We start from the raw sequence: 21,614 nt of genomic DNA, 5'->3' as shown, positions 1-21,614 counted from the left end.
CTAAAAATATCTAATTTGTAAATTTTTCTCACTTGTTATAGTAATGAATGTTCAACTTTATAATACTAGTAATAATACTTTTCAAGTGGACAGCCGTGAAAAATCACGGGATATTGTAATTATAATTTTGAATAAGACATTAAAAACAAAAGCGGACACTTTTAAACACAAGCGCCAGCTTTTAAAGAAAAGAAACATAAAAAAATCTAAAGCAGTGAAAACTAAATTTTTGAATTATTTTTGTTAACATAAATGATTACACTCTGTAAATTGATTAATTATTTAATAAAGAAAAAATGTATTATTAAAATAATTTTCTCATAAAATAGTATATTAGAGAGGTACCTACTTTATCGCAAGTCTGAAATATACTTCACATAATCTGTTACAATTTTGAAAATGACACTTAAATTCAAAGCAAATTTGTGTTCATTGAACCAAATTTCACTCACCAAATTTCACACGCACACAGGCAATTGCATTTTTTTTTTTTTTTTTTTTACTTTCATTCAACAAAATTCACCCAGGAGGCCATGAAGAAATTCATTTCCCTCGGGGTCATATCATTTTGGGAATACTGTGTTGAGGGTATTTTTGAGAAGAAGCAGGAGTTAGCATATAATCGTTCCACAGCCGAGCTGTTAAACTCAAGAACGAGTCGTAGAAACGATCCGTTCTCATGATGAGGTAAATATCAAGTTTTGCGTGTTTCCTGATTCGCATTTCCCGATCAATGACGTCAGTTTCTCGGAGCATCTTCCATTGAAATACCGGTAAAACCAAGGCCATCACAGCTATAATTAAAGTGGATTACTTCAAGTTAATATCATTATCCTTTCCTGAAGATTTTTAAAGTACCTCTAATATTTCCTGAAAGTGATGTGGTATTTAAACAATAAATTTATGGAACCGGGAAAGGGGTCGTTTGCTTTTTTTGGCACATTCTGTAGAACTTCTTTTGCGTATAAAATCCCGTCACAATTTGTGGAAAAGACTTTTTGGCAAAAGACCAAACCAAGAGCAAAATGCCGTCAATGAGATGAATAGAAAAATACAGCAATAACCGTATCGTTAACTGAATCTTAACTACACAGCAGAAAATCTATTTATGTCTCTAAAGGAGCATTCAGAAGTCAAGGACTTTTCGCTGATTTTTCTTTCTGTGTGAAATTTAAAATAAATTCTTTTATTTCGCCACGTTATTTCCATAGACTTGAATCTAATTTACCTAAATGTAAATACAAAATTCAAGACGCCATAGTAATACGAGCATTTCAAATTTGTCAATAGTTTTCTAATATTAATTGAAGAAATTCAGCATAAATTTCTTAGATATATCTTTAAATATTATACATATTATGTTAAATATCTAAATAGTATAAAATAAAGTGGCTATCAGCGTCTGTCTGTTTGTGCGCTTAGTTCTTCTAAACTACGCAACGGATTTTGATAGCGTTTCTATTATCATTTAGAAAATTTCTTTCGGAAGGTTTACATATATGATACATGCATATTATATTTATAGAAAGTAGAAAAAATTCGATGTTTTATAAATCAAGTCGTAAAAATATTTTTTCGGGCCCTACATTGCTAACGCTGGCTTAACCTTATGAGATACATCCACAGACATAGGAATTAATAGACGAGAAGATAATGGCGAGGGGTAAAATCAACTGTTGAAGAACGAAGGGGGTAAGGCTGACTGTGATTCGTCAATAAATCAATCTGACAGTAAATAGGCATCTCGCATTATAATATCACCATTTAGTCCTTAAAAGTAAAATCTGCTTTTGAATGAATAGACATTTTTACATGGGAGCGCAAATTACTCGCCACGTTATGAACTAATTTGCGAAGTCCAAATTCGGCAAAGTAAGGCAGCTTCTATTTTCAGAGTCGTAGTTAGTTTCAGAGTATTTAGTTAAGACACTTTTACAAATGTTTCATAATTTACTTACCCCAGTAAACAACGATGAGCACACTTGAGAATCGCTACATTGTGATGTGATAGTATATGTTTCTAAAACTGATCCATATAATACGGTGTAAATAAGCTTAAAATAAAGTAAAATAATGCTTATATATGGAATGTAATACGACAATTGGGTTTATTCTCTTTTTCACATCTATTTTTACAAGTTTTCATATCACAAGTCAACATTTTGCCGTGTTATTTCGTAAAATGAACCGATGATGCCTCGACCATAGTTCGCACAAGAATGATGACGTCACGTTTTCAAATTTCACTTGAGGCCATACGCGAGCACAGCCGGCTCCAATGGAACCGGTATGGGGAGTGGGGATAATACGCTTTTAATCACTTAGGGCAGGTCTACTAATATTCATATGTCTATGGATACATAAAATAATATACCACGAAATTGTATATCTTAAAAAGGCCTACAGAAATTTCTGCAATATGTCTATCTCCTCAGGATAACACCCCAACAATTCCGGGTAAACATCATCTAATTAGGTATAAATTTTGTCTACTAACAGAAATTTTTAATTTAAACCATTTGATGAAAGAATTAAAAGTATTAAAATTCTCAGATAGACATGTTGATTTTTATTTTTAAAAGTATTAAATTGAATTATAGAGAGTCCTGATTTATTGAGTCGGACGGGTTGTTTCGGAGAATTTGAACAATTCATCAAATTTCAACGTTCATTTACGGGTTCTGTGAAATTCCTATTTAAATTCTGTTATTATGTCATTATAGGCTAGTTGCTTGACAGAACTGAAATAAAAACAGAACTTAAAAATATCTTTCACAGAACTTGAAAATTAACTTTGAAATTTGAAGAATTGTTCAAGTTCTCCGAAACAACCCGTCCTAAGCAATCATCTTCAGCGTACTAACTAGAACTACTCGATAGAAAATTCTTTTTAATTGCAACAAATATAATATATCAGGACTGAGTCCTTTCTATACCTACATTGCATGCAATACTTTGGTAGAAATTATAGATGTGTTCAACTGCATGGAATACAGTTACAAGAAGGCTATAATACATTCCTCAAAAATAATAATAATTGAGGGATGTTATTATATTATGGGTTCCATATAATTTTGAATGCAAATTTTACATTTGATTACATCTTCACTGAATTAGTATGTACTTGTTCATATTATCACATGTTTGTGAAAAAACGGAGAAAAAAACGTATTGCTAATTTACTAAGAATCTCTTCAAATTGTTGGTGATCCGTTTATAAACGGGATTTCAGTACGTTTCCTTATATTTGTCCCGTTTAGTTTCCGTAAATTCATTATATATCGGAAAACGTGTTCATGCACTTGCATTTGTCCTGATAATATACAACGACGAAATACGAAAATATTGTAATTTTTATGAACATGTGTTCCGACACATTCATGTTTTACTGAAAGTTTACTAGGAAACCTATCAATTCATTCGTTAATGACCTGTAATCCCGTTTCTAACCGGATTACGAATAATTTGAAGAGATCGTTAATAAATAAGCAATATTCAATATGAGTAAGTTTACAAGTGTAAAAGCTTACATGGGCGTATAATATAAATTGTTTTATAAAAAAAAGCATGAAGACCCAGCTAGCGAAATGTTGAAAATTAATTTATCACAATTATTTATAGACAAGTGTAAGACGCACCTTCGAAACAAGTATAAGAGACCTTCACAAACAGAACATTTTGCAATTTTTATTGTAATTCGCCGAATTGGTAAACACAACACACCGTTGGCGGAAAATACGAGGAATTCATTAGAATTCAAAAATCATATTTCAAACAAAACCGAACAGACTTTCGCGTTATTGCGAAAAATAAATGCAAATTGTGACAAAACTGCGAGCAGCGCACCTATTCCTTCAGATGAATGTAATATATATGATTATGTCTTATTTTCACCGTCTTTGTTGCCGATAATTTCGTTCATTGTTAGTCCGTTTTGCAAATTTACTTTTTTTCTACTGCAATACTTACCTAAGTACAGTGTTTCTGTAACCGACTGGGCATCAAATCTTTTTAGGTTTACCCGTGAAGTACACACGTAATAACCGTGAGAAATTATTTGAAAATATATGTTAATTTAAACAGTTTCACCTTGTTAGTCGTCACAGCCGTGATTTCGATGTAAGCGGGGTCGTTATAACCAAGTTCCACTACATTAGTTGAGTTTCGCTTTTCTGTCTATAGGGTTGACAATAAAATACTAATTTCGGTTGCGGGTGTCTCTGTGATCGTAACCCGGATTCAATGAACTCGAATTTATTTTGAATTTAAGTGTCATTTTTTTAAAATTGAAATTGATTGCGTCAAGAATTCAGACAATCGATAAATTATCAACCTAAAATATAACATTGTTTTAACAAACACAATTTTTTATCAACATTTGACGTTTGTATTTCTTTTGTTTAAATTTCTTAGAAATAATCTCTCGATAGGTAAAGTCAGATTTTATTATTTTAAACGGGCCTGCGCTAGTTTTAAATACAATCTATTTATATGAAATTACAGGAAGTTTTATATATACAGGGTGTCCGGAAACTCGTAGTACAAGCGGGAAACTGGTGAATCTACATCACATTTGGAGTCGATTTTGTAGTATATATTTTTTTTATTTGAGCTTTCGTTATCGAGTAAATCGAGTTTGAAGTTGATTTTTTTTTTTTTTTTAAATTTTTTTTTAATCAAATTCTCATAAATTATTACTGAAGATCAAAGTACCCAACTAATTAAAACTATTTGAAAGTAAAACAAATGAAGAAACTCGGATTTGAAGCATTATTTTGAAATCACCCTTCATTTAACCCGGTGTAATCATAAAATATTTCTGCTCTGCAGGGTTAAAACATCTGTTATTCAACCCTAAACACCAGAAAAAACTTTAACCCTAAAATAGCCGAAATATATATATTTTTTTTTTTTGAAAATGCTCAAATCAAAAAACTTTATGTTTTTTTTGGGTTCCCCATGTGGTGTAGATTCTCCAGTTTCCCGCTTGTACTACGAGTTTCCGGACACCGTGTATATAAATGTAGGCAAACATTTTTTTAACCATTATCTGGATCTATACTTAATCCACTTATATTGAAAGTGGTTAACTTATATGTTCTTATTGAAAGATCCAAAAAAAATCCTTCAAGGCCTATGTCATCTTTGGGGATGCTGTGTAGTGGGTATTTTTATCGAAAGAAGGGAGAGGAAGTTCCGGGAAGGAGAAAGGATCTTGGGCTCAAATTATCTAGGAGTGACGGACGTATGAATCCATTCCTCCCACTCTCAACCGGTCTCTCACGATTCCACCGCAAAAACCTAGATAAACGTCACCCACATGAACCCGGGAACGCCTGCTAAGTCACCAAATGTAGCGTACCACTTGTGATGCCCTACAGCAGGGGAGTTGGTAATCCAATAATTGTTTTCCGCCATACCCGCCTCCCAAAATGAAAATGGAAAATTCCTAGTTGACACCTTTTTTTTCTGTTTCATGTTTCGTTTTGATTTATTTATATTATCTTCTTCTTAAATGAAACTAAGAAATGTTCAAATATATTATTTTATTTTGTAAAACTAATAACCCTATGTAGAAATTCATATAAAATATGAATAATTTGTAAAAATACATACATTAAAAAAATATATTACACGCTGTCAGAATAAACAAATGTTTTAATGGCAATTTGTTTACCAAACAAATATAGATTGTTTTAAGTACAAACGTGAAATCGATTACTAGGCGATGCCATGCGTGAGTAATGCAAAATCATGTGTTTTTGGTTTGAAAATTTGGTCGCCTAGAAATGTTTCAGATGCTTTAATTAAATACGGCGAGTAGAATACATCTTGGCCTTTGAAATCATCGAGTTTTTTTTAGATAAGTCTTTTTATAAGCCCAGAAAATGATAATGTAAAGGCCTATGAAAACTGCTTTATAGTTCAAAATCTCGTACTTACGAACCCATTTTCGGTTATGATTTTATTGTATAATATGGCAAATTAAGTTATTTATAAAACATCCACAAAATAAAATAAAGGGCACTTTTTTGCCATGTTTTTGTCTTGCATAAATCAAAACAGGCGGATGGTGTTAAGCGGGAATTTAAACCTTATCGCCATCTACGTAAGGGTTGTTATTGATAGCGGCTCAATTTAAAATATAACACGACGTAGTGCATCGCCTTAAATCAATAAAAATTACAGTATTTATTTAAACAACATCACAACAACACAAATATTTCTTTAGCTGACCTCGTCAGATGGAACCGTGTTTTTTTACTAATTTTTAAACACCGCATTATTTTGAAGTTAACATTAAAATTAATTTTTCAATTAAATATTTTTTGTACATTTATATATACGTAAAGGTCACCCATTATAACAGTTAATGATAGTACTAATATAAGCAATAAATATGAAATATCAATTAGGAAATGTTCATTACAGCCAACGCTATTTCCGTAATCGTTACAATGAAATTTCAGTGAATTTGACGATTAGCTTTTTTATATTTTACTATAAAAATCACAATTTTTTAATTAGCTACATAGCACAGCACTCTGCTGACTTTTAAAAGAAATAAACAGGTACACGTTTCAAATATAGAATTAAACTAATTTTTTGGTGAAAAAAATACTTGAACAAAAATACAAGACACATTTGAGTTCCAATTTTGAAAATGATTTTCTGTTCAAATATTGTACCGAGGTAGGTACTAAAATTAGATAGACTATATTTTATACTTCTCTATAAATCCAGATAACCCAAAACATATTTATGTGTAATTTATCTCCATCTTTAAGCCACAGCTGACGGCCTCCGTAATCGAGGAGTAATGATCTCGACTAGCAAGCCGGAGGTCGCGGCTTCTAATCCCAGCGTGCGCAAATAAATTTTATTGTGTTAAGTTGTGTCATTTACCCGAATAGACAGGTACTGACCCACCTTACTCTTCCCCATCTCCTTCCCCTCCCCACTACCTTAATCCTTACAACATATCCCAACTGTCGATTCTAAAGTCTCACTGGCTATTGGTTTGGACTCTTGTGCGGTTTCACATTGAAAAAATATACATATTTATATTATATGTCTCAGATTTAAGTCACCAGTTATAATTATAAATCTTAATTGTAAACTAATTATATTAATTTTATTATATATTTATTTGTACAGCGCCCTTGAGGATATTTTTCTCAAAAACGGCGCTATACAAATCAACGAAATATTATTTTTAATATTTATTGTTTGTCTGGATTCTTGACATAATAAGTTCCAATTTTGAAAATGAAACTAAAAATTCAAAACAATGCCTAGTTTATAAAATCAGAATTACAATCACAGACAGAAGCAGAAAATTGTTTTTATTAACTAAAAAACTTAAAAATTTTCTATCTCTGCTAAATCTTCTTAATAAGGTTTGACTGATGTAAATAACATGATTTTTATTTCTCGAAGCAATAAGATTTCTAAACAAGACAGTTATTAATCATCATAACACTTTACTATCAGTTTGACCTCCTTATCCGAACACCTGCCACCCTAAAAAGTATAAAATCTAATGGGAAAACTATTCTTATTCAAGACGTTATTCTCCATAAATTCATAATTTACAACTAATACATACATTCCATTCGAATCCCTTCACGTCCTTCCCTCCGTCCCTCATCGCACCCTAGCTTGATACTGTGAAGGATATTCTGAAGTATAAATATAATTTTGAATTATCTAAGAAGATAAAATCAACAGCTCTCAATGAAAATATGAAACAGACAAAGACACAGAAAATAAAAAGGCAATGGTTGCAATTGCACGGAGAAAATTGCAGATCGTACTTGATAAAATTTTGTAAATTCTTAATATATCGGAACACGAGTATTCATGCACCTGCAATTGACATAATAATATATATTGTCGAAATGCGAAAATAATGTTCTGTCATCGTGATAATGTATTAATATTTTACTAAAACGTTTATTAGAAAACCTATTCATTCATTTGTTAAGGGACTGCAATCTCGTTTTTAACCGGATTACTAATAATTTGAAGAGATTCTTAGTAAAAAAAATTCCGTGTCGGACTCGAATCTATGTTATTTATTCTTACCAGGACTGACGTCTCTTCCAATTGAGCTATTGCCGTTAAGGCGAAGCTTAATGCTAAATCACTATTTTGATTAATCTTTATTACGAAATTGGTGTACATTATGAATACCAGAAAATATGCTTTAGATAAATTTAAGGTTATACTATCGCTTCGCTTGAGTAGAATACAAATAAAAAATAAATAACTCAATAAAGAATATAAATATAAACCACTAAGAAAAACACTTTTTCAATAGAAATGTATGAACGCGTAAAGGAAACAATAAAAAAAATACAGTATTATTGCTAAGATTATTTGTGACAGTTTCACTTAATTGCCTTTTTTGCTTTATTGTAAAATTATTTTCAAAATAAATAAAAACCACTTTTTTGCTTCAAATCTTCGTTTTTCAAGCGATTTTAATGTCTATTACCTACAATATAAGTTATACCAAGAATAGACACATTGTTGGCTCGTAGCTTCCTCTTAAGAAATGGGTAAACGTAATTTTTGTTTAATTTTTGAAGATTACCAACATGCTTGATTCAACTCTAAGTTACCGGTTCAAGTTAGCCTCTCAGAACCTGGGCGTTTTGTACAGCACACTGCTGACCTTGTACAAACCGCAAGTGCAACCCACTGTTGAATTTGGCAACCACATCTCGTCTGGATCCCCAAAATAACTACAAAAAACCATTGACTCTGCAGAAACGAGCTGTGCCTTTGATAAATTTCCCTTTATTAACAAATGGATTGCAATCTTCAGGATCTCAGTCGTCAGGTGGGAATGTTATTCTTGTTCTATCGGCATTTCAGCATAAGATACCCCGAGGAACTAGCATCATTTATCTCTTCGGCACCCAAACATTCTTACACGGTTTATATTTGTCAAACGAGTATGAGTCTTTTCTACGTTCTTGAGTTCAACAGTTAGCCGGTGGAATGATTTGCCCGCCTCTGTGTTTCCTTCCTCTCCTCAAAATGACAATCGTTACAGCATCCCTAAAGGGAAATTATTTACCTTCTGTGTGGAGTTAATGTGAAGCGAAATCATTAAACCTGCTTGTATGATGATGTACGGCGCCAGTCATGACAATTGACAGTGAATACAAATACACGACCAGCTGTACACTTGACTTCCACGTAGATTTGTACCAACTGTGTTCTGTGTACTTGGCAAGTCTGTGTACAGTGTGTACTTGACTGCACAAACATAGTCTAATTGATGAGATATTAGCTCAGGTGATGTAACGGATAGCAACAACGGACTCCAGACCGGCAAGAACATTCAAAGCAAAACGTATAAAGATTACCCGAACATAATATTTGATTAATTTATTATTATTTTATGTCTTCAAGCAAATATACCGACGTATTAAAACAATTTTTTTACTACGATACCTACATCATTTTCAATTTTCGACCTAGTTGCACGACCTCTTGGCCCGGCTAGAAGCCAATTCTAAATTCTATTTTATTTTCCTTTAACTGAAGATAATCTTCCTCCCCTGGGACTGGCTCTTAAACTTCTGTGAACCTTAAAAAAAAATTTTAAATTACAAAAAAAATTGTTTGACTGAGGATTGAACCTTCCTCCCAGAGACTGGAGTCAACACCGCTAACACCTAATCTAATTGAATAGTACCGACATCTTTTTCGTATATTAACTGCTGTAAATGTTTAAATGTAATGTCAACCAATTTCAGAAAAATGCGTTTGCGCGCTCGTGTGTGCGTGAATGCTAACATGAATCGTCATCGACAACGAGTCTATCTGAAGAGTTTCAACTCAATCGGATTTTGGGAAGTTATGGATGTTGGATTAATTCCATTTCATTAATTAATTCATTCAATCAAGAAAACAAAATCAATATTCAAATAGATGTAACATTGAAGAACACAGAAAAATAAACAAAGGGTTTTTCAATAAGAGGTGTTATTTTGAATAGCCCGCTATTTCGGTAGATGTTACTTTTGAAGCTGTCATTTTTTTACATTTGACACGTAGAAACTACGCCATTGATAAAATGGAACAAAACACGCTTCAACAACGCACTTAAATTATTGAAATTCACTTGAGTGAATCAAATGCAAATCATCTTGAGTGATGAGGCCCATTTCCACCTCGGTGGCTTCGTCAACACGCAAAATTGTCGCATCTGTGGCTCGGAAAACCCAAGAGTTATTGTTGAAAAGACTCTCTATCCTCAACGTGTGACTGTTTGGTGCAGTTTATGGTCCGGCGGAGTCATTAAACCTTACTTTTTTGAAAATGAGGCTGGAGCAACAGTTACGGTGAATGGATGATATGGCTATCGAGAGATGATTAATGATTTGTTATGGTCGGAATTGGATGGTATATATCTGGACTACGTTTACTTTCAACAAGACGGCGTTACGTGCCACACAAGCAACGAAATCATTGATCTTTTACGATTGAATATCAAAATAACACCTCTTATTGGAAAACCCTGTAGATAACGGTCTCAATTGGGAATCGTACCCAGGATCTTTCTCTTACCGGTACGACGTTTTTAACAACTCGACCTTTGGGACCTAATTATTATACTACATTGACAAAGAATGCCCGACTATTGCGACAATAAAACCATAAGCATCATATAAGCGACACCGTAAATATCGTAGTCTCATATTTGACACAGCCGCGCGGCTATCGGGTTAAAAGCAGTAATACGAGAAGAGACTGGTAGCAGGAACTGCGCAGGAGCCGACAATCTCGACTGCTCTGGAATGCGCAGTGGAAGGTGATGCTGGATCACTCGTAGCGTGTGATCTGTTGTTTAGTCACTAACCCCTACACGACAACACTCCCGTCCCTTCCTCCTTCCCTTCCGCCCTTCAGCCCTTTCCCACTCACCGCGTACCTTACTTAGGTACCGCTCGGGGCTCTATTCTACAAACAATCGTACCCGTGCGTGCTGCCTTAAATCCACATGATGTAGTGTTTCTCAACATGGGGCACATAAGTGATTTTGAGGGACAGTGGGCAAATGATTAATTAATTACTAACAGTTGTTAAAAAAATACAATTGACGAAAAAAAAATGCAAACCTGACTTTCTAAGTAAAAAAGGACACGTTTTGACGGCCTCCGTGGTAGAGATATAAAAATTTTCTACTAGCAATGTGTTCAAATACCGGCGTACGCAAGTAAATTTTATTTGATTTATTGTAGTATTCATTTAAAATAATATATGGTATGTTTACGGCGCGTTACATAGTGTAAGATCACCCCAGTATCACCCTGATATAAGACCAACATTCAGAATCCAAACGATGCTTTAAACGGCTTTAGCCTTGTTTGGTGATCAAATCTGAATAGTCAGGTAATTCCTCACCTTCTTCTTCCCATCACCTTCTCTTCTATACTATCTTCAAACTCAAAACATACCCCAAAAGGGGATGACATAGTCTCACTGGCACCAGATGGTTGGGAGCAGTTCAGACTCTTGTGCGATATTATTACTAAAAAATTATTATAAATGGTTTCGTGATAACTCATGAAAATGATAATTCAACACACCTTCAAAAAGTGATATAAAGTCATTAAAAGTGATGAAAAAACCAACGTAAAGCATCTAATGTAGTGTTTTTTCAAAACTTTTCATGACTTTTTATAACTTTGTATGACTTTTCAAAGTAACGTTGAACTATCAATTTGATGAGTTATTCGGTAACCTTTCTTTCCGTTAAAAAAAATTACCTTACTTTGAGCATACAACATACTCACCGTTTTATGCTTCGAATACATCTGCGAGCCGAACTGCCGAACTTAACATCAACTTATTGGAAAGAAACTAAGCAACAGCAAATGGCGCAAAACGCCGATTGCAGTTGATTCTTTTCTTTCCCGTAATTCGTGGTACGGTTCGCTTTTCGATTCGGAAATTACTTACGTCTTCAGTGTTGATCGTGGATTGGAGATTTTAGAGATGGTCCCGGTGAATTTGAGCGTTCAAAATACAGTATTCACAACTCTCATCCCCGCTACACCAACAAGGTCCCGATTTAAAGTTTTAAAAATCTGGTCACATGAGGTTCAGAAAAAAAAGTGGGTGTGTCAAGCCTACGCAAGACAGAAGTGAAACTTTTAGTATTCCTCTCTCTCTATTTTCATTTCATCATCTCTATTTTCTCTCTTAGGTTAGTTTGAAAATTAGAGGTTAAATAATTCAACGACGAAGCATGGATTTGCTTTTTCTAATATTTTCTTATAGATGAATGACGTTCGATTAATGTATAGTTCCAAAAATTTTCAATTTATTCACAAGTATACAATATTACATAAATAACAATATTACAATTAAAAATTACAAAGAAATTACAATGACAATTTACCAATCATGTGCCATTTTCATTGTCAATTTCATGAATATCATTTCCTAATGTCGTGATAATTGGGTTATGGTAACTAAAGTGCGAGATATATACATGAGCACTTAAATCCTTAATGAATCGTGCAAAAACTGCATCGATTGTTGTCCCGTGTCGGGAGAGAACGTTCGTGAGCGGCTCCCCCACCTCAACAAGCGCATATGGTGAGAGAGGGACAGTGAACGGTGAGCGGTGGTGGGGGTACCCGCATTTTCGTGTCGATCCTGACTCGGTTTTACTCCGTCCCCGAAAATTCATTACGCGCCTAAAGAAGTTTCACTTCAATAAGGTTGAGAAACACTGACAAACAGGATGCGACAACCTCCGTGGTGAGCTCCTTGACAATGAACCCGGTGGTGGCAGGTTTAAAACCTGGCGCGTGTTAAACAGTAAATAAAAATGTTTAACATTCTTATCTTGTTCCAGATTGGAAGATATTATTTGTGTCACCCCGGTGAGAGAGAAACATTCAGTATCAAATCGTTGTTCGAAATGGCTTTAGGTAGGAGGGTGTGCGCAAGTAAATTTTATTAGATTAATTTGTATTTTTTTCACAATTTATTCATTAAAAAAAATAATGCATTGTATAGTTTCGGTATGTTTCATAGTGAAAGATATTCTCAGTATCGCTCCGGTGTAAGACCACCATTAAGAATTGAAACGTTGCTTGAAATGACTTTAGCCGTATTTGGTGACCAGAACTGAATAGCCAGGTACTCTATCCACCTGTCTCATCCCCATCTCCTTCCCTTCCCCACAATCTTTAGCCTCACCACGCACTCTCTTTCGACCAAATTAACAATAATATTCGGCTCTTTCAAGAAAATGGTCTCATCGTGGAAGAGCTTAAAACTAGCCCTACAAAATTTACCAATTAATGTTGGGGTTGTTAATCAGTTGTATAAAATTTATAACACGTTTTTAACAAGTTTAAAATCTATGTTATTTATGAATTAGAGTCAAATTACATTTTGAGGAGTTATCATGGAACCTTACAGGTGACCTAATAACTCATGAAAATGACATATGTAATTATTTAACCTAGTTTTTTTTTCATCACTTTTCATAACTTTATAACACTTTTTATAGGTGTTTTGCATTGTCATTTTGATGAGTAAAAACTATCTTCAGAAGAATTATTCTTCAAAAAATTAAAAATTACTTATTCAAATGCAAAAACATATTTGTAATGTGAAATTATCAATGCTTTCTTAGAAAGCATTTTTTTATTATTTCCTTACCACATTTTTCATTCATTTTCTACACAATGAAAAATATAAAAAGCTAAAAAGTGTTTTGATCGATCAAAACTCACGGATTCGATCGATTTTAACTTCAGGTTCTTAATTTTTCTTCCGATAACGATTCGATTTTTAGCATACTTATTTTGTGAGTGAGTGGGTAATGTAACTTATTTTAGTTGAAATGTCAAGAAAAATTGACAAAGGGACAAGACAAGGACAAGTGGATGGAAGAAGTAATCGTAGATATCCCAGAAAGACGAAATACTCAAATCGGATTACGTTACGAGTTTTAATATCATAAGAATTTGTTTTTGTATTGCAATAAAATTTACAAAAAGCTTGCAAGGTTAGTAGGATAATCTTCTGTAATATACATATATTACAATCCTAGCTAATAATCATTAGTTGAAGTCAAAGTGTCTGATTTTATCAAGCTTGCTAATTACATATTTCAGCTTGCATTGCATTTTACAATGTTAATAATTCACCTGTACGTGTACCAAGAAATACGTGGCTGTTGATTGAAATAAGTTTATCAGTGAAATTTAGCAAAATAGTTTAATAAATTTTAAATTTTTGCTTTTTTGACAGTCATGAGTTTTAACTCTGGAGAATCTCCAGCACAGATACCAAAAAAAAGTTTTTTTCGATCTCAAGTTTTTGTTTTCTTATTTCCAGTGCTTTCGGCAACTAACTAACCATGATGCCGTTTGTGATGACTTCTTCGGGGCTCTCTGACTTCTTCCATAAATTCGCATTTGCGTCATGTATTTTCCTTACACTACTTTCTTACTTCATTCGCTCTACATGCCCAACTATCTCTTTCTTAATGTTAGACACATTTAAAAAAAATGAAACAGCTGATATTAAACCCAAGCGATCATGCTTTTTTTTAATTTGATTAAAAAAATTCCATCTTTGACCTCGATTTATTTACTTCAAAACGAAAGCTCAAATTACAAAAATATGCCTTCTGATGTCCGGTCAGGTGCTCTGAAACCACTGAGCTATGTTGGCTTATTTCCAAACCGCCAAATAATTCAATATGTACTAGTACCTCAATCAACAATTACTGCTTATTATATATTTTCAACCTGTAAACCACACCCTTTTTTTGTAGGAAAGGTTTTGTTAGTGCTAAATTTCTCACAAGATGGCGTCGAGACATATTATATCTTCATTTGTTGGAGAAATATTTTTGACTTGTCAAATATTATTATTTTTTTTTATTGATAAACTAACGTTTATAAGACAAGGTTTTATGCATAGCATAAAGGATAACAAATAATTATAAGCAATAATTAGTATCTGGCACCTCGTTTTAACGCGACATAAGACTCTAATAACGAGGGTTTGCTCGACGCTCACAGTGGAATTATTCCTGCCGACCTACGATCGACTTTGCCCTGGCAGACCAAGAAATTTATCTTTCCGTCGCGTTTATTTGAATTATTTCGGATGAACGTATTACTAAAATCTCAAATGTTCAATCGTCGTCGGCGGCATTTATTCTTTCTCGGGAGATATTTTCAATTTGTATAGATATTTTAGGCGACTAATTATTGCTTATAATAATTTGTTATCCTTTGTGCTATGCATAAAAAACCTTGTCTTAAAAACATTAGTTTATCATTAAAAAATTAAAAAAATATTTTACGCAATAAATTACAGTACAATACTTCATAATTATTGATTTTATAGTCGTCCGAGTAAGAACGGTTGCATCACTGATTTTTTTCAAAGTTGGCGAAATTGTATAAAATGCACTACACGTACTTTGCGTAGGTAATAAGCAGGTATGTGTTGTGTGTATTGGTGCATAGTGCCCCGCGGTGGTAACTCCATGTATTATTCATTAGTCTGGCTGGTGGCTTGTGGCTGCTGGTGGTGGTTGGCCCAGTCTATGGATATTAATATTTATGAAACATTACGTGATCTAAAATCAGGTCACATTTTTTGCAATAAATTAAAAATAAACACGTTTTTTTCTCGCTTTGATTACTGGGCAGCCTCCCACCGCCACCCACCGACAGATTGTCCTCCGTTGACAGATATGTTTACATAATAATGTGATGCTTGTTGTATTATCGTATTACAAATTTACAATTTTTATTTTAAATTTTAAAAATTAATAATTTAAAAAATTGTTTAAGGGAAATTGTTGCTCACTGCTCCCAGGCTCCCAAACCACGGAGAAAATGAGTATTGCCGTTTCCTAATATTTTTTTTAGTATATTCATAATAGATTGGAACACGTGTTTATGCATCTGATTTTGTCCTGATTATATACAATGACGAAATCCGAAATATTCGTATTTTTATGAACACGTTCAACTGAAAGTTTACTAGGAAAAACTGTCAGTTAATTTCTTAAAGGCCTACAATCCAGTTTTTAACAGGATTACGAATAGTTATAGCGAAATGTTGAAAATTAGTCAAATTAATTTATCATAATAATATATTGTGAGAATGATACCATCACAAACAGAACATAATAATATATTGTGAGAATGATACCATCACAAACAGGACATTTTGGAATTTTTATTGTAATTATTTTATTGTATTGTGTATTTTATTTTATCTTTATTGTATTTTATATCAGTAAACTTGCTCCTTGTATATCTTCTGACCCTACAACTTTTTTGTATAATTTATGTGAAACCGCACAAGAGTCCCCAATTTTGGTATGTTGCGTGGCTAAAGATATTGCCGAGGGGAAGGAGATGGGGAAGAGGAAGGCGGGAAATTACCTGGCTATTCAGATTTGGGATTCACCAAACACGGCTAAACCCATTTCGAGCAAAGTTTCAATTCTGAATGGTGGTCTTACATCACGGCGATACTGAAAGTATCTTCCACTTTGGAACGTGTCATAAGCAAATAATTAAATTTGGCGTTTTTGAAATCAGAACATGTAGGCAATAATATTTTACTCTTATTTTGAAAGTTGAAGGTGCAACATTTTACAGCGAAGTGTCAAAATTCTGCTCTAAAGGGTGGGAAAAGGAGGTGGGTATGGTTTTTGAAATTTCATACATACAGTAACCTTTATCCTGTTTTGTTAGTCAAGTTTGCAAAATTTTATTAATCTCAGAATGAAACTGTTGATTTGTATAAAAAACAAACCCATCCCGGAATCTCTTCTTTATACGATATATAGGTATATTCTTACATATCTTCTGTCTTTGCTATTTAAAGTACGTACGTTAGCTTAGCCGGTGAAAGCGTATTTATGTATATATTTTCTATATAATAAAAAATTGGATATTTTATTATTCCGAGACACTATCTAGGTTACAAATCAATTTCATTAGAAACTTTGTTTCTATTTAAAAAGGTAGATGCCAAAAATTTAGGAAAAATTAGTTTGCAAGATGATATTCTTAATTCTGAATTTTTAATATGATATCGACCAATATGACTCTTAATATATAGGTCCCAATGGTCGAGTGGTGTAAGACGCCTGTCCCGGTAAGAGAAGGAATCCTGGGTTCAGTTATCTTTATATTTTTCTGTTTCATGTTTCGTTTAGACTTATTAGTAATATTTTATTTTCGATGAAAGCGTATTAAATTATTCTAACATTTGTTTGTTTGTTTAGGGATGTACGCGCGCGGACACGTGTCGGGCGCGGCGTGCGAAGTGACAGTGCCACTGCGCGTGGCGGCTGACGGCGCCTTCGTGTCGCACCAACTGAGCGCGCCGCACGAGTCCGAGCACGGGGGCCGCGCGCGGCGCTCGCTGCGGCCCGGGGACCAGTTGGGGCCCGAGGACCCCCCGCAACTGCACTACAACCTCACTGTCGGAGGGCGCGCGCTGCGATTAGACCTCAGGTAAGCATCTAACATAACCTAACCTAACCAACCAACTAACTGTTCACGAACAATCTTATATCGCAAAACTTCAAGGGGTAATCATGATCGCATTTGTGATTATTCAGAAAAAATCTAAAAAGAAAAATATATCTTAAGACGATGCGTAGTAATGCAAAACCTTGTGTTTTTGGTTTAAAATTTTGGTCGCCTAGAAATGTTTCAGATGCTTTAATTAAATACTGCGAGTAGAATACATCTTGGCCTTTGAAATAATCGAGTATTTTTTAGATAAGTCTTTTTATAAGACCAGAAAAAATTAATTTATAAGGCCTATGAAAACTGCTTTAAAGTTCGAAATCTCCTACTTACGAACCCATGTTCGGTTATGATTTTGTTGTATAATGTGGCAAATTAAGTTGTTTATAAAATGATCGAAAAAAATTAAATATTTATGCCTGAACATCCACAAAATAAAATAAAAGGCACTTTTTGGCCATGTTTTTTTCTTGCATAAATCAAAACAGGCGGATGGTGTTAAGCGGGAATTTAAACCTTATCGCCATCTACGTAAGTATTCTTATTGATAGCGGCTCAATTTAAAATATTAAACAACGTAATGCATCGCCTTAACATGTGAACATGCTTACCACATATTTTATTTTTACTCTACTACTAAAGAACTCGATATTTGTTATAGAACACATTCGTTTTGTTTAAGGGATTTGTAAGAAAACTGTAACTTAACTTTTTTCTCGGTCATATTATAAAAAAAAAAACATTTTTTAAGTGGAACTGAACTGAACTGTTAACGGCGCGAAATATGAATTATTCACTTTGGCTATTTTTATGTTTTTATTTGTTTCATCCAGTATAAATATTTTTCTTTTAAATCTTTAAATCTTCCCCATAGGAAAAAACTAAACCCTTCCACACACTTTTCCATAAATGTTCATCTAGTCAATCAACATTGTGCAAGTGCATTATGTAAGCAAAATAAATATAAAACAATAAAAAAACAACATGTCAAATTACCAGAGATCAAATGGGAAAATAATTCACCGACTCCAGATATTTTCATATCAGAGGGTTAGGCTCGGTAGAATAATTATTATTTCTGTTTTTAACGTCGAAAGAATTGCGTTTCCGTATGGTTGAAAAAGGTTTGAAAAAAATATTTTATAAAATATCGACCCCGGTCATATATGACCCTAAAACGCTGGATGGGTTAAATGTTAAATCTACTAGCATTTTTTAGAAAGAATGATATCTCCAGTTAGTTGATATTCTATGTGGGTACTCAAAATCTACCATCCTCTATAAACAGATCAGTTAGCATTTAAAGGTTGCGAACTCTATCCAATCATTACGGCTCATTAATTTATACCAAAGCTATTTGCTTTATCTAGTCTAGTTCTAACCTTTCCAACATTCCGGGCTGTTTTGATTGTCTTGTCATTTTGACATTTTGACGTTTCGACATTTCGAGCTAATAGTGGCGATAAGAAGACGAGTTTTGTTTCACTGGCTAAGCCGAGACCTCCATCCATTCCATGCAACGGGGAGATTTGGAGGTTTGTTGAAATATAGATACTAAGATACTAGGTAAAAATACCTAAGGAACCAGGCAACCTCCAAAACACCTTAATTTACCACCCTTGTAAACTTCGTTAAAGAAAATAGTCAGTGGCAATTTTCTCTAAAGTGCGTTTGTGCAGTAAACTCCCATAAAAATATGAGGAAATAAGATAATTTTGTATTTTAATTTTCCACTTTGAACAGCGAGCCATTCGAATTCCATGCTAAAAAATCTGTACTGCCCAATAGCAAGTCCGGTATGAATCCCTAATTCCATAGGTGCGTTGTCAATATCAGCACCTATGAGTTATTAACTATTCTTCAGTCATATTTCTTATGCAACGTATAAACACGACAGAATTTCAGAGAGCCGAGCCACGAATTATGGGAATGGAACAAAGCAAGCCGTAGCGTTTCGTGCCGTTTGCGGTTGCTTCGTTATTTTTTTAATATTAAATTAATACTAAACATACTAGTGGCGCAAAAGCGGTAGACCTGCAAAACTGTGAAATCTACTTACTCTCTGAGTTTAGATTTGTTACTCTATGAGATTTGATACTCAATGAGATTTGTTACTGTATGAGATTATTGTTACTCTATGAGATTTGATACTCTATGAGTTTGTGACCCGATGAGATTTGTTACTCTGAGATTTCTAACTCTATGAGATTTGTTACTCTATGAGATTTGTTACTCTGTGAGATTTGTTACTCTATGATATTTGTTTACACAAAGTTTGTACGAAATAGTATTTTGCAAGAATCAAAAGATTTTTTCTGTCATTATCGTGTTGTTAGTTTTCATTAAAACAAGTTTATTACTTGAGAATATTTTTTTATATTAAAAAACAATCAGTTTCTTGGGTAAATTGTGATTTTCATATTTATAACTGTTAGCCACAAACGTTTCAATGAATCGCCGAAATGTATTATGTTTCTAGGTCGCTTATCTCTTGTGTAATGGTGCGATGAAATTAGACCTAGGGAAAATTTGTATAACTATCTGACGTGCACCTGGCATTGCTCGGGGTAATAAATGGTTTGGAATAAAGTTTTGAGTTTGTAAATTCAAGTGTACCTGAAAACTGGGTTTATTTTTATGTCGAAAATAATATTATTCTATAGAATTTAAAAGCTTAATTTTTATAATTTTATGTTTTACTTGATCACCTCTTCATCGGGAATCTGGGTTTTACATCGTGTAATATTTTGAGCTGAGCCGCTATCAATAACAGATGGCGATAAGGTTTAAATTTCCGCTTAACACCATCCGCCTGTTTTGATTTATGCTAGAAAAAAACGTGGTCAAAAAGTGTATTTTATTTTATTTTGTGGATGTTCAGGCATAAACATTTAATTTTTGTCGATCATTTTATAAATAACTTAATTTGCCACATTATACAATAAAATCATAACCGAAAATCGGTTCGTAAGTAGGAGATTTTGAACTTTAAAGCAGTTTTCATAGGCCTTATAAATTAATTTTTTCTGGGCTTATAAATAGACTTATCTAAAAAATACTCGATTAATTCAAAGGCCAAGATGTATCCTACTCACGGTATTTAATTAAAGCATCTGAAACATTTCTAGGCGACCGAATTTTCAAACCAAAAACACATGATTTTGCATTACTCACGCATGGCATCGCCTAGTAATCGATTTCACGTTTGTACTTAAAACAATTTGCATTACTACGTATGGCATCGTCTTAAGATATATTTTTCTTTTTAGATTTAGAAAAGATATAGAATTTTGGATACGTCTGAAGAAATGTATATAACTCAAAACGAGATAGGCCACGAACAGCCACTGCTTACAGTTAAAGGAACGAGGTGAAATATGGAAGCGCAATGGGCTTATTATCGGGACGAGACCTATGTAGACTATCAATCATCATCAGAATTAATAATAATAGACAACCAGTTGGTGTGGTCAACATAATTAGCTCTCGGCTACCAATGTGTAAATTTAAAGAGGTTTAACTTTAATTTTTTTCAATAATAGTTAATAATCATAAAACCTCTGCTGTTTATTTGACAATTTGAGGTTTACGTGAAGGTTCGGTCAGTTTGCCTAACCGCACGCACTTGGTAAAACCAATTTTCGATTTCCTTTTCAATTTGGCAGTCAGCATAAAAACCACCACTATCGGTCAAGTTGGCGTCATAAATAAATTTAATAATGACCTTCTGTCCAATGCAGTCATTTGTGTCTGACCTAACTTTTGATAATATTTCGAGGTACTCTGCTGTCGAACCTGGAGACGTTATCGCACTAACAAAAGAATACCGTTGATAGGTTACATTTTTCTCAAAACAAATATATCTATTGTGTTAGAAATTTCATTAAATAGCACCATTTCTCTTGTCATCCTAAGCTGTGCTAGAATACCTGTTCTGCCGTGTTATATCATGAACAAGTTGTTGCGACAAACACGGCTGAAGTTTCAGTCATGTTTCAAACCATATTTTTAAAAAATAAATGGACTATAATTAAAATTATGTACTATATTCAAATT

At 33.5% G+C, this 21,614-nt stretch overlaps 1 protein-coding gene across 1 annotated transcript in view; it reads left to right on the top strand.

Annotated features, from left to right (window-relative positions):
• The window catches only part of AdamTS-B (ADAM metallopeptidase with thrombospondin type 1 motif B), a 213,503-nt gene that overhangs the window by 16,865 nt on the left and 175,024 nt on the right, over nucleotides 1-21,614 (top strand). The window contains exon 3 of the mRNA XM_089643485.1: nucleotides 17,309-17,540. Within this exon, the coding sequence (XP_089499611.1) occupies nucleotides 17,309-17,540 (232 nt within the window). The remainder of the gene's footprint in view (nucleotides 1-17,308; nucleotides 17,541-21,614) is intronic.

Source organism: Hesperophylax consimilis, chromosome 2, assembly GCF_061612785.1.
Source record: "Hesperophylax consimilis isolate HC1 chromosome 2, BYU_Hcon_1.0, whole genome shotgun sequence".
In the NCBI taxonomy this organism is placed as follows: domain Eukaryota; kingdom Metazoa; phylum Arthropoda; class Insecta; order Trichoptera; family Limnephilidae; genus Hesperophylax; species Hesperophylax consimilis.
Note: the sequence above shows the minus strand (reverse complement) of the source record. Positions and strands in the feature narration are given on the sequence as shown.